Here is a 19,259-nt window from a genome sequence, read left to right on the forward strand (position 1 = left end):
TGCCTCCCCTATGCTGCCTGTGTGTGCCATACTCTGCCTTCCCTATGCTGCCTGTGTGTGCCATACTCTCCCTGCCCTATGCTGCCTGTGGAAGGTGAACCTGGCAGCGGTTTGTTCCTGGAGTTTGGCATTTGGAAATAGCCATTATATGGTCCCCAAGGGGTGTAATTATATGCTGGGGGGTTGCTGTGCTATCCACAGAAAGGGAGGAGGCATATCGATTTAAGTGTATGACATAATATAATTCTTTCATATATAAATGAAGGGTGATATCCCTTCAGTGAGCACCAACCATTGGGTTTTTGCTGTGTTGCCACCATTAATGTGGGGATGGTCTTAAAAGCTCTTGTGATAGCATGGGTGTAGTTTGAAGTGGGTGTGGTTTAAAAAAGGGGAGTGGTCAAAACTGGCTTCCATTATCGGCCCTCCACCATGTAGGCAAGAAAAATTCCGGCCCTCGGTGCCACAGAAGTTGGACAGCACTGTTCTAGCTGATCTGATAGCAGGCTCATAATAACATTTGAAACCCTTTCCAGTATGCCTCTGAATAGGGGTAATCCAGAATCCTTCTGCACTCTTTATTGGGGAAAAATGGTTAGTGTAAAGGGTATAATTCCCTTTTAATCGTTTTAGGATAGAAAGGGCAGGCTGAAAATTAGGTGGCAGGTTCCAACTTGTCAGTGTGGTCACAGCTAAGTCTTCCCCTTAGCTGTGCTTGTTACTTTCAGAGCACTGTGTTCAACAGTTAATAAATTAAATAGTACATTCCTAGACCTCAAACCAGAAAAATCACAAATTAGGCTGAAAGTAGGGGTAGGGAGAAGAGGCTGTAAAGAAGGAAAGTTACAATCACTGGGGGGTGCAAAAATGTTAGGCGCCCCCCTGTGATTGTATTCACTTACTTTAAAACCCCTGGCCGGTGCTCCTGTGTATGCGACAGGAGGTGTGTGCAACAAACGATCCTCTTCCTTCTTCACACATGCGCAGTGAAGTGAAAAGCCAAACTTTAACAAAAAAAAACAGCTTTTCGCTCAACTGCACATGTGTGGGCCCGGGATATCATCAAAAGGAGAAGGAAGGGGAACCCTAACCTGCAGTAACTCCTAGCCAGTGCAGTTTTCTCATAATAGAAGCGCCAGCCAGGGGTTTCAGGTAAGCAATTACTTGGGGGCGGGGGCTGGCTAACATTTGGGACCCCCAGTGATTTAGCCTTTCCTTCTCCTTTAAAATGAATGGCAACACCATTGTAGTGGTACTTGTAGTTATCACCTAAGGTCCTTCAGACGTTGTTATTGTGTTATTCTTTTTTATTTTAAATGCTTTTTGTTGGCCTGTTTGTGGGTCCTCAGTACCCAATACCCGTTTGTTTTTCATTTGTGCGTAAGGCTTGTCCGCTCCCCTGAGCTGTGAGTCAGGGGCTGGAGCACCTGGACAGCATTTCCAGTTAGGTGAGTTTTCAGCAGTAGAATATGCATTAGTGTTTGGACATGTTATTTCTCAGTCCTTTTCCGTTATTAAAATATTCAACTTTCAGACTTTAGTACCGGCATTGCCAACAAATAATATCCTACAAATCAAGACCTGACAAAGAATAACACCAATGCACATGTTACCAGTAAATGCAACTTAAAGTGTCAGAGCATAATTAGCTGCCGACTTATTAACTGCATACAGCACATTTGTGCAGAATGTTACTCAGCAGCTTTAAAAGGTTAAAATTCCATTAATGCAAGTTAATGAATGGCTAGGTAATTTGCTTGCCTACCTGTGCTTGATCAGGGATATCACTAAACTCTGAATTGTTGCATTGTTGGATTGTGGGAGACCTACCTCAGTGTACCTGTTTTAGCATATACTTTCAGACACTTTGCCCTGGGGTGGTTACACTAGTCAGCCTAAGGGGCTGCTACTAATCCTAAACCACATACAGGTAACTGGGGGTCCTGGGCTACCTGGCAAATTCTGGGAGTTGTAGTTCATTTCACTTTGGAGTAGTAGTTGTAAAATATTTAACAGTTAAATATTTGTGAATTGTTTCACTGCATTTCCGTTCAAATCAAATAAATATGTTTTACTTGATTTGGCTTAGCAAAATCATTGGGGCTTTATCCTCAGGTTTTTCTCTGTAATTTCTTATGGCTGTATGTAATGTACTATGCCTTCAAGGAATTATAATTAAAATGAGCAGTGCACCTCTCTGGCAGGCTGAGAGTAATAAAGTATGGAAATACTGATGGTCATTAGGGTTCCCAGAGTTAAATATTAAGTTTCCCAACTGCTCAACCTGTTATAATGGCTTTTGGGTTTATATTTAAACTGCTTTTTTAGAAATATTCCAACTCTCTAATCATACATCTGTGTCTAATGACCTCACTGTCACATTTACCGATTTAATGCTACGATTAGCTTAACCATCATTTGTAAGGAGCTTTAAAGGTATTTCAATTTTAGTACTAAATGCAGTTTTATTTAATTGCATCATATTATATTTATATTATATATATTATCATTATACCATATCATGATTAAAATATGTCTCAATGCTGGTGCAATTATTGCTATTATGGCTAAAAGTAGAATGGATTACCATATGATCACACTGTTCTGAATTCCCGCCGAGCCAGTGACAACCTGCCCGTCTTGTTTTACTTTTAATTTTCTCTACATAAATAGCTTAGGTCTTAAATCTCAGCAAGCAGTCCCTTTCTACAGTCTGTGACGTGTATTTTAAGCTCTGCCAAATTGTGGTAATCGTGGGTGTGTGCCCTAAACACCTTTAGTGCTCCAGAGCCCTGATGTGCATAGCTGTGCGGCTTATTGCATGCCTCCCCTGTCTCTAATGAGTTAAAGTCTTACCTGCCTGAAGGTATTAGGCCACTCCTTCTGTCAGTGCCTCTTTCTCATGAACAGGCAGGGAGAGAAACACTTGGGCTTAGTCGGAGGTGATGTGTAGAGAATGTTTGTGCTTTCCTTGCACTGCAAAGTTCACCTGGTGTGTACGGAGAATTAACGCATCGCAGGTGGAGGTCTCTTGCTTCCTTGCTGCTATGGAGATGCAGCCTCGTTGACAGGAGACACTACCTGGTTTGACGTTGCAGAATTCGCTACAGGTGCACCTTCACTGCTCTGCTACAGATCATTTTCACCGTGCCTGCTCTGCATGATGCTTATTCTTTGGTGGAACTCTTTGGGAAAAGTGGAGGTTTCCAAAACCCTTGAGGACTATTTGATTGTTCAAAGAATGAACTCCTGCTTTCGTCTATGAAATGTTTACCTTGAACTCAAGACTGTCTTGGAGCACCATGTTACATTTTGACATACAATGTCATAACAAACCTGGGCTTCCCCAAGGAGAGATCAACTTTCATATCTTGGTTGATATGCCATAATGCGATGCAAATGAAAATCTAATCAAATGGATTCTTGCAAGTCTTTATGGTCATCAGATGTACTGAACGACTTGTGGCCTACTGGTCACGAGGAAGATACCTATGAAGTCGAATCCATTATTCCTTTGCCAGATCCTTATCCGTTCGCTTTTAGTCTGAATGATAAAAATGCCATAGTGGTGAACACTTCCATTGCACATATCAATCACAAAAAAAATGGGCACTTATTAAAAGTAGTCTCCAAAATATCCTTGCCAACACCTCCATATACAGTAAGTATAACCTCCTCCAAAGAAAATACAGTACTTTATTTTACTTATTGCATTAATCTGTCAATTGCATTTAACAACCCTATAAGCTTATGGAAAATTCTTCTGCATTTGGAATCATCTGTAGAGTTAAACCCCGTTAATATTGCAGCAAATCTGCTTTGCCTGAAAACAAATGCCTAGTTCATTGACATGTGATGACTTCATTGCTGAATGGTAAATACTATATTGTGCCAGATCACTAGAGGATAACATGTCAGGATCTGATCAGATTAAACATTAATTCATGTATATGCTTTTTTCTGTTAAAGCAAAAAAAAAAAAAAAAAACATCCTGCACAAGGTTTGTCCTGTAACTTTCAAGCTGCTGTCAAACAACAACTAAACGTATCGAGTTGTGGTTCAACAGCTACAAGGTCATAGTTTTACCTTTAAATGTTACATGCACCGGGTGTTTAATACTGTAATAGAAATATAAAAGGCATGATTCGCAAGTATTTTGAGCATACTTCTTAACATATTTGGGCATTAAGGTACAAAAATACTCCTACTTTTGTTCTCATAGTAAGGTTTCTGAGCATCCTACCAAAGGCACAAGTTTACAAAAGGCCAAGACAATGCCGTACATGCTTTTATCTTTCTACCTTTCAGTGCTGTCACATAAAGGAAAAGTTAGACGCGGGTACCACACGACCAATGAACTGTGAAAGTCATGGAAGAATTATTATGGTCGATGTAGCGTGAAAGAATTTCCTAAATGCAATTGCAAATGTATGTCTAAAATTGCAGTCTAGTTACAGTGTATTCAGAACTTTATTTGTGTGAAGTCTAGTAGAAATGCCCAGCCTCTAGCTTGAGAAAATAATCTTTATCTGGTAGGAATATCCATATAATATAAAAATATGCAGTCAGCCCTTACTCAGTGGGAAGTTAAAATATTTGTTGGTTTTTAACCTTTAGACCAGTGCTGTCCTACTTATTACATGTAGTGGACCAGTTATTTTGGAGGGCCAGATTAAATTAAAATGATGATACAGTATAGTGATGTTTATGGAGCCTCTATGCAGACAGGGAACCATAATAATCATTTGGAGCAGGCCTAGACTGGCAATCTGCAAATGCCTGATGGCTGGTCCATCTTATGTTAAAGTGGGCTGCTTCCTTTAAGATCCACAGAACGTAGAATCTACTATCTGTGAATAAAGGGACTGAAGTGCTATGGATCGTAGATTCTGGGGTCTGCAGCATTCGGGTTCAGGAGCAGAGAAGCCATTTCTAAAGCCACGCCTTCACTTCCTACTCAGCTTCCAGCCCCTAGACAACAAGTGGAGCAGGGGAACGAGTGGCCCCCTAGGGTGAGATCGCCCAGGGGCCCAGAGGAACTGAGACTGAGTCTGGGCCGCCAGTTGAGAGGTCGTGCCCTATCTGATCTGTCTTCTGGATTGTGACAGTAACAGCCAGCACACACTGCTACACCTGTACTTCTGTGGCTGCACAGTTGCAGGTCTTCAACACTTGTAGCGAATGGGAAAAACCTTGTTCTATGACAAGTCAACAGTGTGTCTCTCATTGGTACACTGGGCTAGGCAGTCAGACTCATATGTTGCCATGTTGCCAGTCCCCTGAAAGCGTTTCTGATGACAGTATTTTGGTATTCCTGGACGTGGTCCCTTTCTCAAAGAAGCACCTAATAATCTTGGTCAAATCACTAATTGTATGTGTGTAGATATTACTGGGGCGCAAAAGGTGCTTCTCAAAGAAGCACCTAATAATCTTGGTCAAATCACTAATTGTATGTGTGTAGATATTACTGGGGCGCAAAAGGTGCTTCTCAAAGAAGCACCTAATTATCTTGGTCAAATCACTAATTGTATGTGTGTAGATATTACTGGGACACAAACCTGATTGCTGATTACACTAGGCAACAAAAAAGCATTCAGTTTTAGTGATTTTGTTGGTTTTAAATTTTATTGCTTTCTGCGTAGTTCTTTGTTACTTGATTTTGCCCATGGAAATTTTGTCTGCTATATATCCATTTGGGTGCCTCTGTATGCCACATATTTTGGTAAATCTATGCATGTTGGTCATTAACCTGTTCAGCCATATATGAGTAGAAGAGTGTAGAAGAAGAATATATATGAAGGCTGCTTTGATTTTTTTTGCCCAGAGTTGTTTTTTTTCTCCCAGTCCGTTCCTGATTTGGAGGGCCACATCCAGCGCCCAAGCCTTCAGTTAGACAGCCCTGCTTTAGACTAATGTCACAGGGGCACTGATTTTTTGGCTTTTATGAACCAAGTTTTTCAGATGGTACAAAGTCGGCCAGTATGACCTACCGTGCAGAAAAACTGAATGGGAAACACTTAAAGGTGCCACTGTTACTTGCTGCTCTCAGGCAGTTAATACCTGGCCCACACTTGGGCAATGAGATTTCAGTGATAGTGTATGGAGGGGTGTTTTCAAGAGATTTGCCCACCACAACCTAGAAATCATACATACAGCAGAACGTGCTTTGTAACATTGACATAAGCCTTGATGGTCTCTCGTCATTCTTTGTATTGTGGGTTTCATTTAGATGCAAAGCATCATTTTCAGTTGAGTTGTTTGTTTATTGCAGATTGTTTGGGGTGCAGTGTAGAACATAAATGTGTTATTTAATATGCTTCAGATAAAAAAAACACTGTTCATTTGTTGGCTAGTTCCAATGTTTTTTTCTGTCACTCTTCCAAACTACTGCAATCAAAATGCCAAACCCAGCACCCAAGGGCATTAGCATTCATCTCCTCTAATGTGAAGAACAACAAAAACAATGTAGGCACAATATTATATGTGTATGCCACTAAGTAGCTAAAATAATTATCTCTATTATATACCTAATTCATCAGGGGAGTTGAGATTGTATCTGAGAGCTGTTGCTAACAACCTGTATGTTTTTTAGCAATAACCTAAGAAACATGGTGGTTTTGACCATATATATATATATATATATATATATATATATATATATATATATATATATTGACATCAATTATCTCTGACGCTATTCTCAAAAGAATGTGTTCTTTGTGCCTGTATATATTACATAGAGCAGTGCTGTACAATCTGTAGGGCTGCTGTAGACCCTGTCTATAGATTAATTAAGGGAATATTTGGGGAAAATGCCTAAATCTCCTAGATATTTGTGGAACCCAAACTGATCAGTTAGTTAGGGTGAGATTTGTGGTAAACCCTTTTTGTTCTAGATTAGGTACCAAACCTTTTTTACCTGTCAGCCCCATTCAAATGTAAAAATTTTGGCAGCAACACAAGCATAAAAAAAGTTTGTGGGGTGTGATTGGTTATTTGGTAGCCCCTATATGGACTGGCAGCCTACAGGAGGCTCTGTTTGACTGCACACCTGTTTTTATGTAACTTAAACTTGCCTCCAAGCCAGGAATTCAAAAATAAGCACCTGTTTGAGTGTAACATACTATGGGATGGTGAGCAACACGTGGATCACAAACCACTGTTTGGGGACCACTGATCTAGCTAATCCTGGCAGTATGACTGAATGCACCACTTTTTCATATATCTGTAAATGTATTTGTTAAATGAGCTCCTAACAAAATATAGCAGCTCAAAGGGGACTGAAAAAGTCCTAGAATTGCTGAGGAAAACAAACAAAACATTATTTTGTAGTGTAGCCAATCTCTGTGGCGCATCTATTCTGAGTATTTGAGTATTCCAATTCAATCATTTTACTAAATAACAAATTCTACACAGCAAATATGTTGTTTGTCATTTTAATAGAAATGTTAATTGACATTTTAACAAATATATGTTGGAAAGTTTCCAAAAATTACATTCTCAAAAACGTTCGGGTTTGTTATGTTTACTTATTAAATTTAAGTTAACAAAAAAAAAAAAAAATCAACTCAAAACACAGACAAATTCCACCTGTGAAAACAATTACTAGTCTACTTAACCTATTAAAACGCTTGTCAGCCACTGGCTGAACATTGTGTTTATATTTATTAATATCAGTGTTTTTATGTAGAGGTTTTTAACCAAAGTGGCCAGTTTTCTAGGTTCTTCCTATGTCAGAATTGATATATATAATTGAATTTTATGCAAAGGTGAATTCCTTTTTAAATGTTTTATTATCATTTATTTCTATTTCTTTACTCTATTTTGACTGCTTTATTGCTCTCAGAAGCGACTTTTGCAGTTAAACACCACAACATGACCAAGGGCATTGAACATTATTTTACTGAGACCAAGCAAGCAATACAGTAGCTCCCACATCTAGGGGCCCATTCAATAAAGCACAATGACCATTGGTGATGATTTATATTTTTTCTAAAGTTTAGAACTTTTCGTACTGTTAACGATAATATTGTTAAAATAGCAAGACTTTTGGTGATACGTTCATTATTCCATGAAAAAGTCGTACTTTGCGCACCAACATTTTTGAACATCAGAAATTACCATGGTTACTACGAATTTTCTCCAATTGTACTTTTAACAATCTGAAATTCGTACTTTAATCAATGGGCCCCCTAGCGTATGTGTTTAAATGCAAGTGTAGAAAAGAGGAATGTGCTGTTCAGGCAGAGTGCTTGTGACTCTCTGATATTTCACAGAAATTTCCTATAAACGATTACATATGGCTAACTAGAAATTGAGTCATGCCTGAGCCAAGCTATTGGTGAGAAGCAATGCATTAGAATAAACAGAATTCAAGGTTATATTTGTATTTCAATTAGTTTGTAGTTTTTACAAAACAAATAAATGAGCCAGGACTGGGATTCAGCTTCTGACTATTTACCTGGGTTGCAAATTAGATCAAATAGGAGGAACCTCTGCCTGCGGCTCAGAGTTTTAGCCCCATTTATTTGAAAGTGAACACCTATAAAACTCACAACATGCTTGGCTGGTTCCCAATCAGCTCTGATGCTTACTGTTTGCTGTCATGATTTTCTATGCAGCCATGCAATGTACACCTGAACTAATTACTAATCAACCTTACAGAATGTGGATTATACAGGTTATTGGCTTTCAAAGGGTTGGATTACAAGTTTATCCCTTCAAAACTGCAAATATAACATACACATCCTTCATGATGATTTAGTATTTAGTTTAGCTTTATACAGGGATGGGACCTGTTGGGACCTGGGGGTTTCTAAGGGATCTTTACGTAATTTTGTTCTCCATACATTATGTCTACTAAAAAATAATTTAAAATGAATTAAACCGAATAGGATTGTTTTGCCACCAATGAGGATTAATTGGGATGAAATACAAGTACTGTTTTATTATAATAGAAAAAAAGGAAATCATTTTTAACATTTTGAATTATTTGCTTATAATGTAGTCTATGGGCGATGGCCTTTCCACAATTTGGATAAGGAATTTGGATAGAGGGTTTCCATACCTTTATTATATTGCTAAATAAACAGTATTGCATTTGAACATCTCAAATGCTCCAGCATGATGTAAATAATAAAGGAATGACTTATTGTATGCTCAGATGGGTTTCCTTATTTATTTATGTTTCTATGTAAACGGCAGCTGCCATATTTCTTTCCTAAGATGCACAGCAAACAGGGCATATTCAGTGCTGGTGTAGAAACTGTAGGCGCTTGAATGGAAAACCCCTGACATTAGCGGTAACAGTTCGCCTTTTAGCCAGAAGGACATGTTCAAGCCTTGTGTGTCATGGGCTTAAGCTGAGGCACTTGCACATACATACATACACACACACACACACACTGTATCTATGCACATATGTATATACATATTTCCCTTCTTGTTAATTCATGTATATGTTTCTGGCAACCAGGAGTGCATTACAAATATTGGAATAGTTACTGTACCCCAATTTGTATAGCTGTATGTAGTTAGCAAGTACACTGTATAAAGATCAGCAAATAGTACATTCCATTTGACAAACACGGAAACACTCCCAGATTTGTGCCAGGACTTGAGCTATAAAAACAAGGATGTGCCTTTGCTATGTTTATTTTACATTAGGTAAAGGAACCACCTGTCTTATTATGTTAACAATGAGACATACAACAAAGGATCTGGAGACAAGAGTCTTTCCCAGTGTTAGAGTAATACTTCACTTTGGGCATAATCATCATCATTTAAAAAAAAAAAAAAAATAGGGCCAAAAAATTGATGAGGCTTTAGAGCTTCTGTGCTTTGCAGGTACAGTTTGAACTGAACTTTGTTATGGGACAAACAGTGACCAGGAAGATTTGGGTGTTGTTCTGTTTTAGGTTTAGGACCAGTCTCCGTCATCTCTATGTCATTAAATTGGGTGTAAATTGAATACAATACTTACATCCTGCAAATCTCCCAATTTACCATGTTGGTTGTGTTTGCAAACAAATATTTCAATTCATCTCCTTAATCTCTTGTTAAAGAGATTTAGGGGTATATTTATCATGCTGTGTAAGAAGTGGAGTAAAGCATCTAATTGGCTGCTATGAGCAACATCACCATTAATGTTTTACTCCACTTTTTACACAGCATAATAAATATACCCCTAATGGATTGAATTGCTTCTCTACAAGGGGCCATTGCTTCTCTACAAGGTTCTTACTAAATTTTAAACCTTAATGATTTGTCTTTTATATGTTCCTACCAATGCAATGAATTGGTTAGCTAGCAGACTAGTCAGAAGTGGTACTGCAAGTGACAAAACGACATAGACTGCTTTTCATTTATTTTCTTTTATCTTGCATGTCCTAGAAATGGCAGACCCTTTAGGCTAATATGATCCTGGGCATTGTGACTGCTAATGTTATCAACAACAGTGCTGTTCGAGTATTTCTCAGAAAAGAAACCTTACTGTCACTGCTTGTCTTCTGATATATAAGATAAACCTAACTTGTACATTTTTGAGTTACAGTTTTTCTTATATGTCAAGTTTAATCTTACAAGCCATACACAAGCCCATAAAAGCTGCACATTGGCCATATGTGGGGCCCTCAGATGGCCAAAAATTGGAGAAGCACATCAGCACTTAGATACAGTCCTTCTCCCGATGGCCTGTGTCCCCTCACTGTGATCTGCTTGTTTGGCCTGTCCTTTCATTTGTATTTAATGTCGAAAGTCAAGCTTGAATTGGTAGTTTTTACACTTGATTGCCAAGTATATTTTTTATACAGTACATGGATAAAAATGATTGTCTCCTACAAGATAATGTTCTTTTTGTAGTAATGATCATATTTTCCTGTTAAATTTTTAAATGGCTACCGTTCATTATGTGGTTGTATCTGGTGTGTAGATCTTTGTTCATGACACTGAATAGCAGTGTTTGGAGGTAACACAATACACAAGAGCATATTACATTTACAAGGTTCTATTGTACTGCTTTACCCTAGAATAGTTTTAGACACAAGAAGCTGCATAAGAGGAGCTGCCTATCCATCGCACAATTTTACCTTATTTTAATGATCCCATCTGTTTTCATTTTACCTAATGCAGTGCTGGGGTTCTGTTACATTAGAAGTTCATTTTATACAATTACTTCATTTATATAGTTGTCTTAATTATGCAAAATTCATCTTCTGTAATATTCTTATTATTTTTATTGAGGCATCCAGGCAACACTAAAAATAATTGCATACGTGCATGCTGAGACACAACTCAGCATGCCTTCCCCAGTGACTATGGAATTTGGGTAAAAACCTCTATGTTGTGGGGAAAAATATGAGAATTTCATGTGAAAAGTACACTTTGTACCATGTGCTATGTTTCTAGGTGAGCCTTAAAGGGGTCCTGTCACCATAAGAAATAATTCCAAATTCTTTTCTATTAGGTTAGTCAAGCATAAAAAACTTCACTTATGCTATATCAATTATTTAAATCTTGTTTCCTTCAGTCTTGGAATTACACAATAACAGCAAGAAGTCAGGTGCCATTTTGATAGTAAGCTTTGTATCATGCCAAAATCTTGTTTTATGTGTGAGAATGAGGGACCTGATGCCCATGCCCTTGCACTGGCTATGCAATAAGATGGTGAGGAGAGAGGGGGACACTGAGGGGGCAGTGACAAAGTGCTGAAGTGGAAGTTTAAAGTAATTGTCTGTCCTACCTTTATGCCTACCCACTTGTAAAAGGAGGAAATTTGAACTTTATACATATTTATTGCCTTTATAACAAACAACTTCAGCAGGTACTGAAGTGTATTTAGGGCTCATAGGGCTTAGTCACACGCGTACCTTGTTTCTCTTATACTTTAACTTTGCATTGCATGTAATGACCATATCTATAACACTGTATGTTTACTATACAATATTTAAATGTATTTATAATTAATCAAGCCTGGTTAACATAGTAGGCTTTTGGGAGGAGGAGGAAAGCATTTAGTTGATATTTTTTTCACATTTCAGTATGCTTCAGTAATGCCTTTCATTTCCTGTTGTGTTGTTAGTCAGTGTGTCTTCAGTAATATAGGTAACTGTAGCTTCCTCTTATAAATACATTATACATGATTGTTCCATGTAAAGAAGGAGTAAGGGAAGTAAAATGTGCTCTGGAAGCTAGCTCAGCCTTTAAACTGCCAACCTGTAGTATTCCTGAGGCACAACCCACTTAAACAATCACCTAAAAATCAACTATGCGACAGATACAGGTGTTATGTACAGGTATGGGACCTGTTATCCATAATACTCCCGATCTAGGGTTTTCCGGATCTCCAAACAAAAATAAATAATGCAAACATTAATTAAACCCAAAAGTATTGTTTTGTCTCCACTAAGGATTAATTATATCTTAGTTGGGATCAAGTACAAGGTACTGTTTTATTATTACAGAGAAAAAGGAAATCATTTAAAAAAATCTGAATTATTTGAGACGGCCTTCCTGTAATTTGGAGCATTCTAGATAATGGGTTTCCGGATAAGGGATCCCATACCTCTATAATAATAATAATAACAAACAAAAATATTAATTAATGTAATATTAATAATAATAATTCACATTGTTTAATTGTCTGCATTAAATAATATTAAAAATATTTATTAATAGTAATTATAATAGCAGCCACATTTGTAATTCACTGTCTTATTTGTTTTTGTTTTACTAATCATACAACTAATTGTTCAGGTTTACCAGGGTTTGTGTTTCATATGAGATTTGTGACTGCCTCTGGGTGGGTAGAGGATATTGGTCACGTTTTTGGCAACACAATAGCTGTGGGAATTTTATACAGCTGGTGAAAACTTTCTTGTTTATTTAAGTGCTGTTAAATAATACAGTAGGCTTGCCAGTAGGATAGAAGACAGCAGTAGTCACCAACATAAAATGATTAATAAGATCAGGCACATAGGATTGCAAAATGAGCCTGAGTACAGCAGACTTTAAAATTCCCTGTGTCATAGACCTTAAGCACAGATTGTCTTTTTAAGTACAGGTATGGGACCTGTTATCCAGAATGCTCGGGACCTGGGGTTTTCCGGATAAGGGATCTTTCCGTAATTTGGATCTCCATTACTTAAGTCTGCTAAAATCATTTAAATATTGAATAAACCCTATAGCTTATTTTGCCTCCAATAAGGATTAATTATATCTTAGTTGGGATCAAGTACAAAGTAATGTTTTATTATTACAGAGAAAAAGGAAATCATTTTTAAAAATTAGAATTATTTGTGTATAATGGAGTCTATGGGAGATGGCTTTTCCATAATTCAGAACTTTCTGGATAATGGGTTTCCGGATAAGGGATCCCATACCTGTATCTACAAATCTATGCAATTTCTCTTCTGTCTGCTGTTAACGTAAACCTATATTCATGTGAACGTGAGCAGTCCATATAATTGTTGCTGTTAAATCACGGATGGATTGTTGTCTATAACTTTGTCGTGTTGGATTCTTCTTTTCTTTGTACAGCTAGAACATGTTAAAGCTGCCCAGACAGAGCTTGTACGTGAATCCATTAAAAGGAAACAGGAGACTGCAGATTTGCTCCGATGCCAAGAGGAGCTTCAAGAAAGACTCAATGAGGAGGCCAAAGCTAGAGAGCACTTGGCACTGGAACTCAGCAGAGCAGAAGGTATGTTTATTTGTGTGCTAACCAGATTTCAGGTTCAGAGACTAATGATACTATTACATAGTGCCTGCTTTTGACAAAGCAGCATTTTCTAGCTGAGCTATGATACAAGAATACACCTTCAAAGAAATACTATTATCACATTATTATATTCTTAATTCTCATAGCAGTAAAACCTTGAGATAAAGTTAACAAAATGTTTGATCCCTGTTCTCAGCCGTACTTAAGATGCTACATTGTACCTGTTAAAGTTTGGGAGTGCCACTTACCCCTGCGATATTCAGCTATCAGCAATTAAGGCATCCTATCTCATTATAGGAATGGCATCATAGGCTTGTTATTGTCAAAGAAAAACCCACAGGAAGAGCAACTGGACAATTATGGATTGCATAATGCTACTCTTTTGGCCAGTATCTGGCCATCATATTAATTGGGCAAAATCCAACCTGTATCCATCTTACTCCCCTTAGGGCTATGTCATCCACTGTCACCCAATGGAAAGTAGAAAGGGACAAAACACGTCTGTCATCACTCCTGATAGTAGTAATTGATAAGCGCACACTTGAGCATTTTGCTTCAAATGTCCACCTGCCCCTGCTCCGTGTGTTCGACAGGTTATTTTGCATTTAGTGCTACTAGAAGCAGTAACCTGTGAACAGGGGTGTTTTACTGCCACTGTTTTCTATCGACGTAAGTCAAAACACATATGACCTTTGCAGGCATCTCCCAGTGGTATTCTTGAACCTGGATAGACATTGTGAGGCCTCAGTACATCGCTATTGTTTAGTCATTGGTCTGCATAGGTTAATGTCACAGATACTTTGTAGCATGAAATCTGGTCTGGTCTAAAAGGTCAAGGCTCTCAATTCCTTAAACCACTGCTGTCTACATCTAGTTCCATTGCTGGATATAACTATTAAAAGAATCTCCGCACATATGGGGGAAAGAGAAGCCTTCAGTCAATGGCCTGCAGCTCAGGCAACAATGGTTCTGTCAAGGCTTTGTACCAAATAAAAGGTAACCCATCAGGACCAGGTATGCAGTGTACTCTCTGATTTCCTTAGTGGATGTCTGAGACAAAATAGCCTATTTGGAGCTGTTTAGTGCCAGGTGAACAATAGATCCTATGTCTGTCTTTCTGTTTTCTGTTGGAAAAAAAAAAACTTTAAATTCATAACAGTGATGGCTATTATGTCTCCTATTTTTTTTATATCTTTTTTGATTGATAGAAATGTGTGTAATTGTTGCTGGCACTGTGAATATGAAAGCTCTGTAAATTTGTATAGATTTTACTTCTCAAAAACATTTACAGTCTGAGCTTTACCTATCTTTCCTAATATTTGGAGAATATTTTGTCATTATTGACGAATGTTGATAATGATTTACAAGTTCTAACATGGAACAATTAGAGACATTTGAACTTTGGTTCTAGAGGTTATAAACAAATGAATAGTGAATGGAACATGCAGGTTTAAGGGGGCGTTACATTAGGCAGCATGTTTAATACTTTAGCCATTAGATTTAACTGACATTGTGACCCATTAGGGAAGTCAGAGAACTTTTCTCTTTATCAGCTTAGATTTTAGAGAGTTAGGGCTGTGACACACGGGGAGATTAGTCTCCACGCGACAAATCTCCCCTTGTCACGGGCAACTAATCTCCAGACATGCCTTCCCTCCGGCTAGAATGTAAATTGCCAGTGGGATGGCATACGCGGCGGCGCGATTTGCCGCAGTTGTGGAAGTTGCCTTGAGAGGAAAGTTCCGCGACTTCGGCAAATCGCGCTGCAGCATATGCCATCCCACTGGCGATTTACATTCTAGCCAGCGGGTCGGCATGTCGGGGAGATTTGTCGCACGGAGACTAATCTCCCCGTGTGTCACAGCCCTAACTGTCTAAACTGGTGAAAGTTTATAATCTTGTAGTTGAAGTTCTGTATTTATCTGTCTTACTCAGTTTAATAAAGGAAAGCAAACAACCCCCACTAAAGCCAATTGAAATTGTAATTATTATGTAGGCGGGTAGCAAGAGTGTTTTAATGTCAACAATTCCAGTTGGATTTTTCCCTAGACAAATATTGACTTAAAGTGTTCCTGTAGGTATAAAATAAAGAGCCATGCTACAATAAGGTTCTCGTAGTATTAGCTCATACATACAGCATCGCTGATGAACTTTAAACTCTTTCTGTGTATAGGCATTGGCAAAGCTTTATTTAAAGGAAGATTAGATATGTTAATGGTAGAGAAGAGTGAGGCTGGCATAGGAAACAAAAGGAAATATATGTTACTTTTATAATAATAATTGTACATGAGCTTTTTAGTATGGACCTGGGCACTTTCAACAGTGTACAACAAACACTTTCTTGGTTAATGTCCAGTTCCCTTGGACCCCCCCCATTGAATTATCTTCCTTTCAGAGGTGTGATTGCTCCTGGGCGAGCACCCCCTCTGAGCCCTTCAGACACTTTTCAGTTAAAGGAACAGCAACACCAAAAAAAGAATGTTTTTCAAAGTAATACAATATAATGTACTATTGCACTGCACTGGTAAACGTGGTGTGTTTGCTTCAGAAATACTACTATAGTTTTTATAAACAAAGCTACTGTGTAGCCATGAGAGTAACTAAATTTAAATAGGTCTGAATGGCACAGGCTACATAGCAGATAACAGATAAGCTCTGTAAAACACCATTGTATTCTATAATGTTTTTCTGTTATGTAACCTGAGCCTATTCTGCTTTAGGCTAATGCCCCACAGAGAGATTAGTCGCCTGCGATAAACTAATCTCCTAAAATGCCTTTCCACTGGAAAGTTGGTGAAAAAGCATACGCGTCGCTTCGTTTTTCTGAAGTTACACAGAGTTCCCTCCAGAAGTGCCCTTTTTCTCTGGCGATTCACTTTGTTGCCAGTGAAAAGGCATTTCTAGGAGATTAGTCACCTGCAGTAACAGAGATTTATCGCAGGTGACTAATTTCTCTTTGGGACATAAGCCTAAAATGGCTGCCCTATTGTTACACATTAGTTTATTTATATAAACTATAGTAGTCTGTATAAAGCAAGCAAACAAACAACCTTTACCAGTGCAAGGCAACAGTACATTACATTTGAATTACTTTAAAACACACTTTGCATGATAAAATCACTTCTCAATTAATTAAAGGAATATCATCATGGGAAGCTTCTCCAGCAGAATGCTGCATTGAATCCCAGTTTTCAAAAACACAAACCAATTTTTATATTTCATTTTTAAATTTCATATGGGGCTAGCCATATTCTTCATTTTCCAGGGTGCCACAGCCATGTGACCTTTGCTCTGATAAACTTCAGTCACACTTTACTGCTGAGCTGCAAGTTGGAGTGATATCCCCACCCTCCCTCAGCCGATCAGCAGAACAGTGGGAAGGTAGCAAGATAGCAGGTCCCAGTAGGTATCAGAATAGCACTCAATAGGAAGAAATCCAAGTCCGGCTTGGGACTCCTCCAGTTACATGGGAGTAGGAGAAACAATAGGTTACCTGAAAGCAGTTCTAATGTGTAGAGCTGGCTCCTTCTGAAAGCTCAGACTCAGGCACAAGGCACTGAGATGGCGCCTACACACCAATATTACAACTAAAAAATACATTTGTTGGTTCAAGAATAACATTTTAAATGGTAGAGTGAATTATTTCATTATTTATGTAAACTGTGTAATTTAGATATGAAAAGTATAACATACAAAAATCCTTTTAAACCAACTCTGTCTGTTTAGCGTGAAAAAATTCCTAAACCTGTATTACTTATCACCCTAAAGGCACATAGTATAAAGAGGGGGGTATAAATCAATGTCAATACATGGGGGAAAATTTCAATGTAAGTTTGACTTGCCTGGGCAGGATTAAATTATGCAGATGGTGCAGAGACTCAATTTTGCTGCTTCCCAGTCCACATTCCCTTCACCACAACATAAAGCAGAATATAAGAATTTTTAGGCTTGGGTTAATCAGTGTAAGTACTGAGAATAAACAATTTATTTTATTCATTGTACAAGGGGTTTTACTGGGACCAGTACTTACCTTCTCCTCCTCCAGCATGTTTGCAGAATGAAAGTGTTTTAAATGTCACTGTTCTGCGCTGATGAGTGAGAGCAATAGTAAAAAGTCTAAATAATTCTTAATGAGAACAATAGCCATGTCCGGCACAGATTGTCTTTATTGAACACAGTAGTCTGCTGCCCGTTTAAAGTATTCAAAAATAGTAATTTTTGTTTGGCATTTTGCATGCTATGTCATGCTCACAAAAGGAAGAGAAACACCTGTTTGTAAGTTTAGACGCTCTAACATCTGCTTATTTTTAAACAAATTTCTTTGAGGCAAAAAAAAAAAAAAAAAAGTTTATTAACCTCTTGAATGCCAATTACATTTCTTTTAAATTGGCCTTCAGGCTGAGTTAAATTGGTCTGTGCAGAAACTAAAGGAATCATGCTTATATGAATATAATCATACTTCATTGTTTTGACTTTTAACTGAATGTGGCAACCGGGTTTACGATATGGTGTTATTGTACTCAAAGTGCATCCCATGAAATCTATGCAGATAGCAGACAAAGGTACTGAGGAGGACTGTCTAGCTATTCAGCCACAGCTGGCACACCTCCTAACTGTCCCCAATTTTAACAGCTCTGCCCTCAGATTCTTACTGAAATGTCCCTCATTTGCCTTTGATCTCCTGCATTGAACACCAAAGAAAGATACAAAGTTTCTCAAACTTAATTAGATAAGTAGGCTTTAGGCAGAGAGCCCAGAATACTCAATGCCTGCACTTAGATACAATTGTAACTAATAAGCTAAACAGGTCTGTTGGGGGGAACCGAGACTCGCAGCTTATAGGGCAATTTCACCATCATTAGCAAAACTGTAATAACACATAAAACAAGACCCCAAACCCCCAGAAATGTGTTCAAACTTTACATAAACTACCAAATTTTGTAAAATAGGAGTGGTATTTAAGGGATGCAGTCACTAAAATGGGCGTGGGCAAAAATTTCTTTTTGCCCCTCTTTGTATTTTTCAAATGTTGGAAGGTAAGTAAGCGTAAGGAGGACACTTTGCTGGACATATCTGAGTTAAATAAATATTTGTGTAGTGGGGACAATAATCCCCATGAAATAAAAGGAAATGTATTTTTCAGGGACTGTGGTACACAGACACATTTTACAAGGTCAGGACAAATGTAATTATTGGGTTTACATACACCATAAGGTTAAAGTAAGTAAAATATATAATAAAAATGATAATGAAGGTAAATCATTCCCATCCAAATGAACTTTAGAGAGGTACAATTATATGGACACAGAGTTGGAGTTGTGCATACTATTCTTTGCCTAAAGATACATGGAGCTACTTAGTAGCAGCCACTTGTCCTGAGAATTTCTTCTGCTAAAGCACACGTAAAGACAATTATCAGTAAATTATCAGCATTGTCTATTTTTGTGTTTGTGCCAAGTAGCTGCTACTAGTTGCTCTGTGTGTCTTCACCATTAGGCCATCAATTGGAAGCATGGAAGGTTGTGTTTGTCAGTACCTCAA

General features: G+C 38.0%; 1 protein-coding gene across 5 annotated transcripts in view; it reads left to right on the forward strand.

Moving 5' to 3' along the window:
* akap9 (A-kinase anchoring protein 9) overlaps window positions 1-19,259 on the forward strand; it is a 125,483-nt gene that overhangs the window by 74,833 nt on the left and 31,391 nt on the right. For all 5 annotated transcript variants that reach the window (XM_002934593.5, XM_012965616.3, XM_012965615.3 and 2 more), the window contains one exon: window positions 13,538-13,700. In XM_002934593.5, coding sequence (XP_002934639.3) covers window positions 13,538-13,700 — 163 coding nt within the window. The remainder of the gene's footprint in view (window positions 1-13,537; window positions 13,701-19,259) is intronic.

This window comes from Xenopus tropicalis, chromosome 6, assembly GCF_000004195.4.
Source record: "Xenopus tropicalis strain Nigerian chromosome 6, UCB_Xtro_10.0, whole genome shotgun sequence".
In the NCBI taxonomy this organism is placed as follows: Eukaryota; Metazoa; Chordata; class Amphibia; order Anura; family Pipidae; genus Xenopus; species Xenopus tropicalis.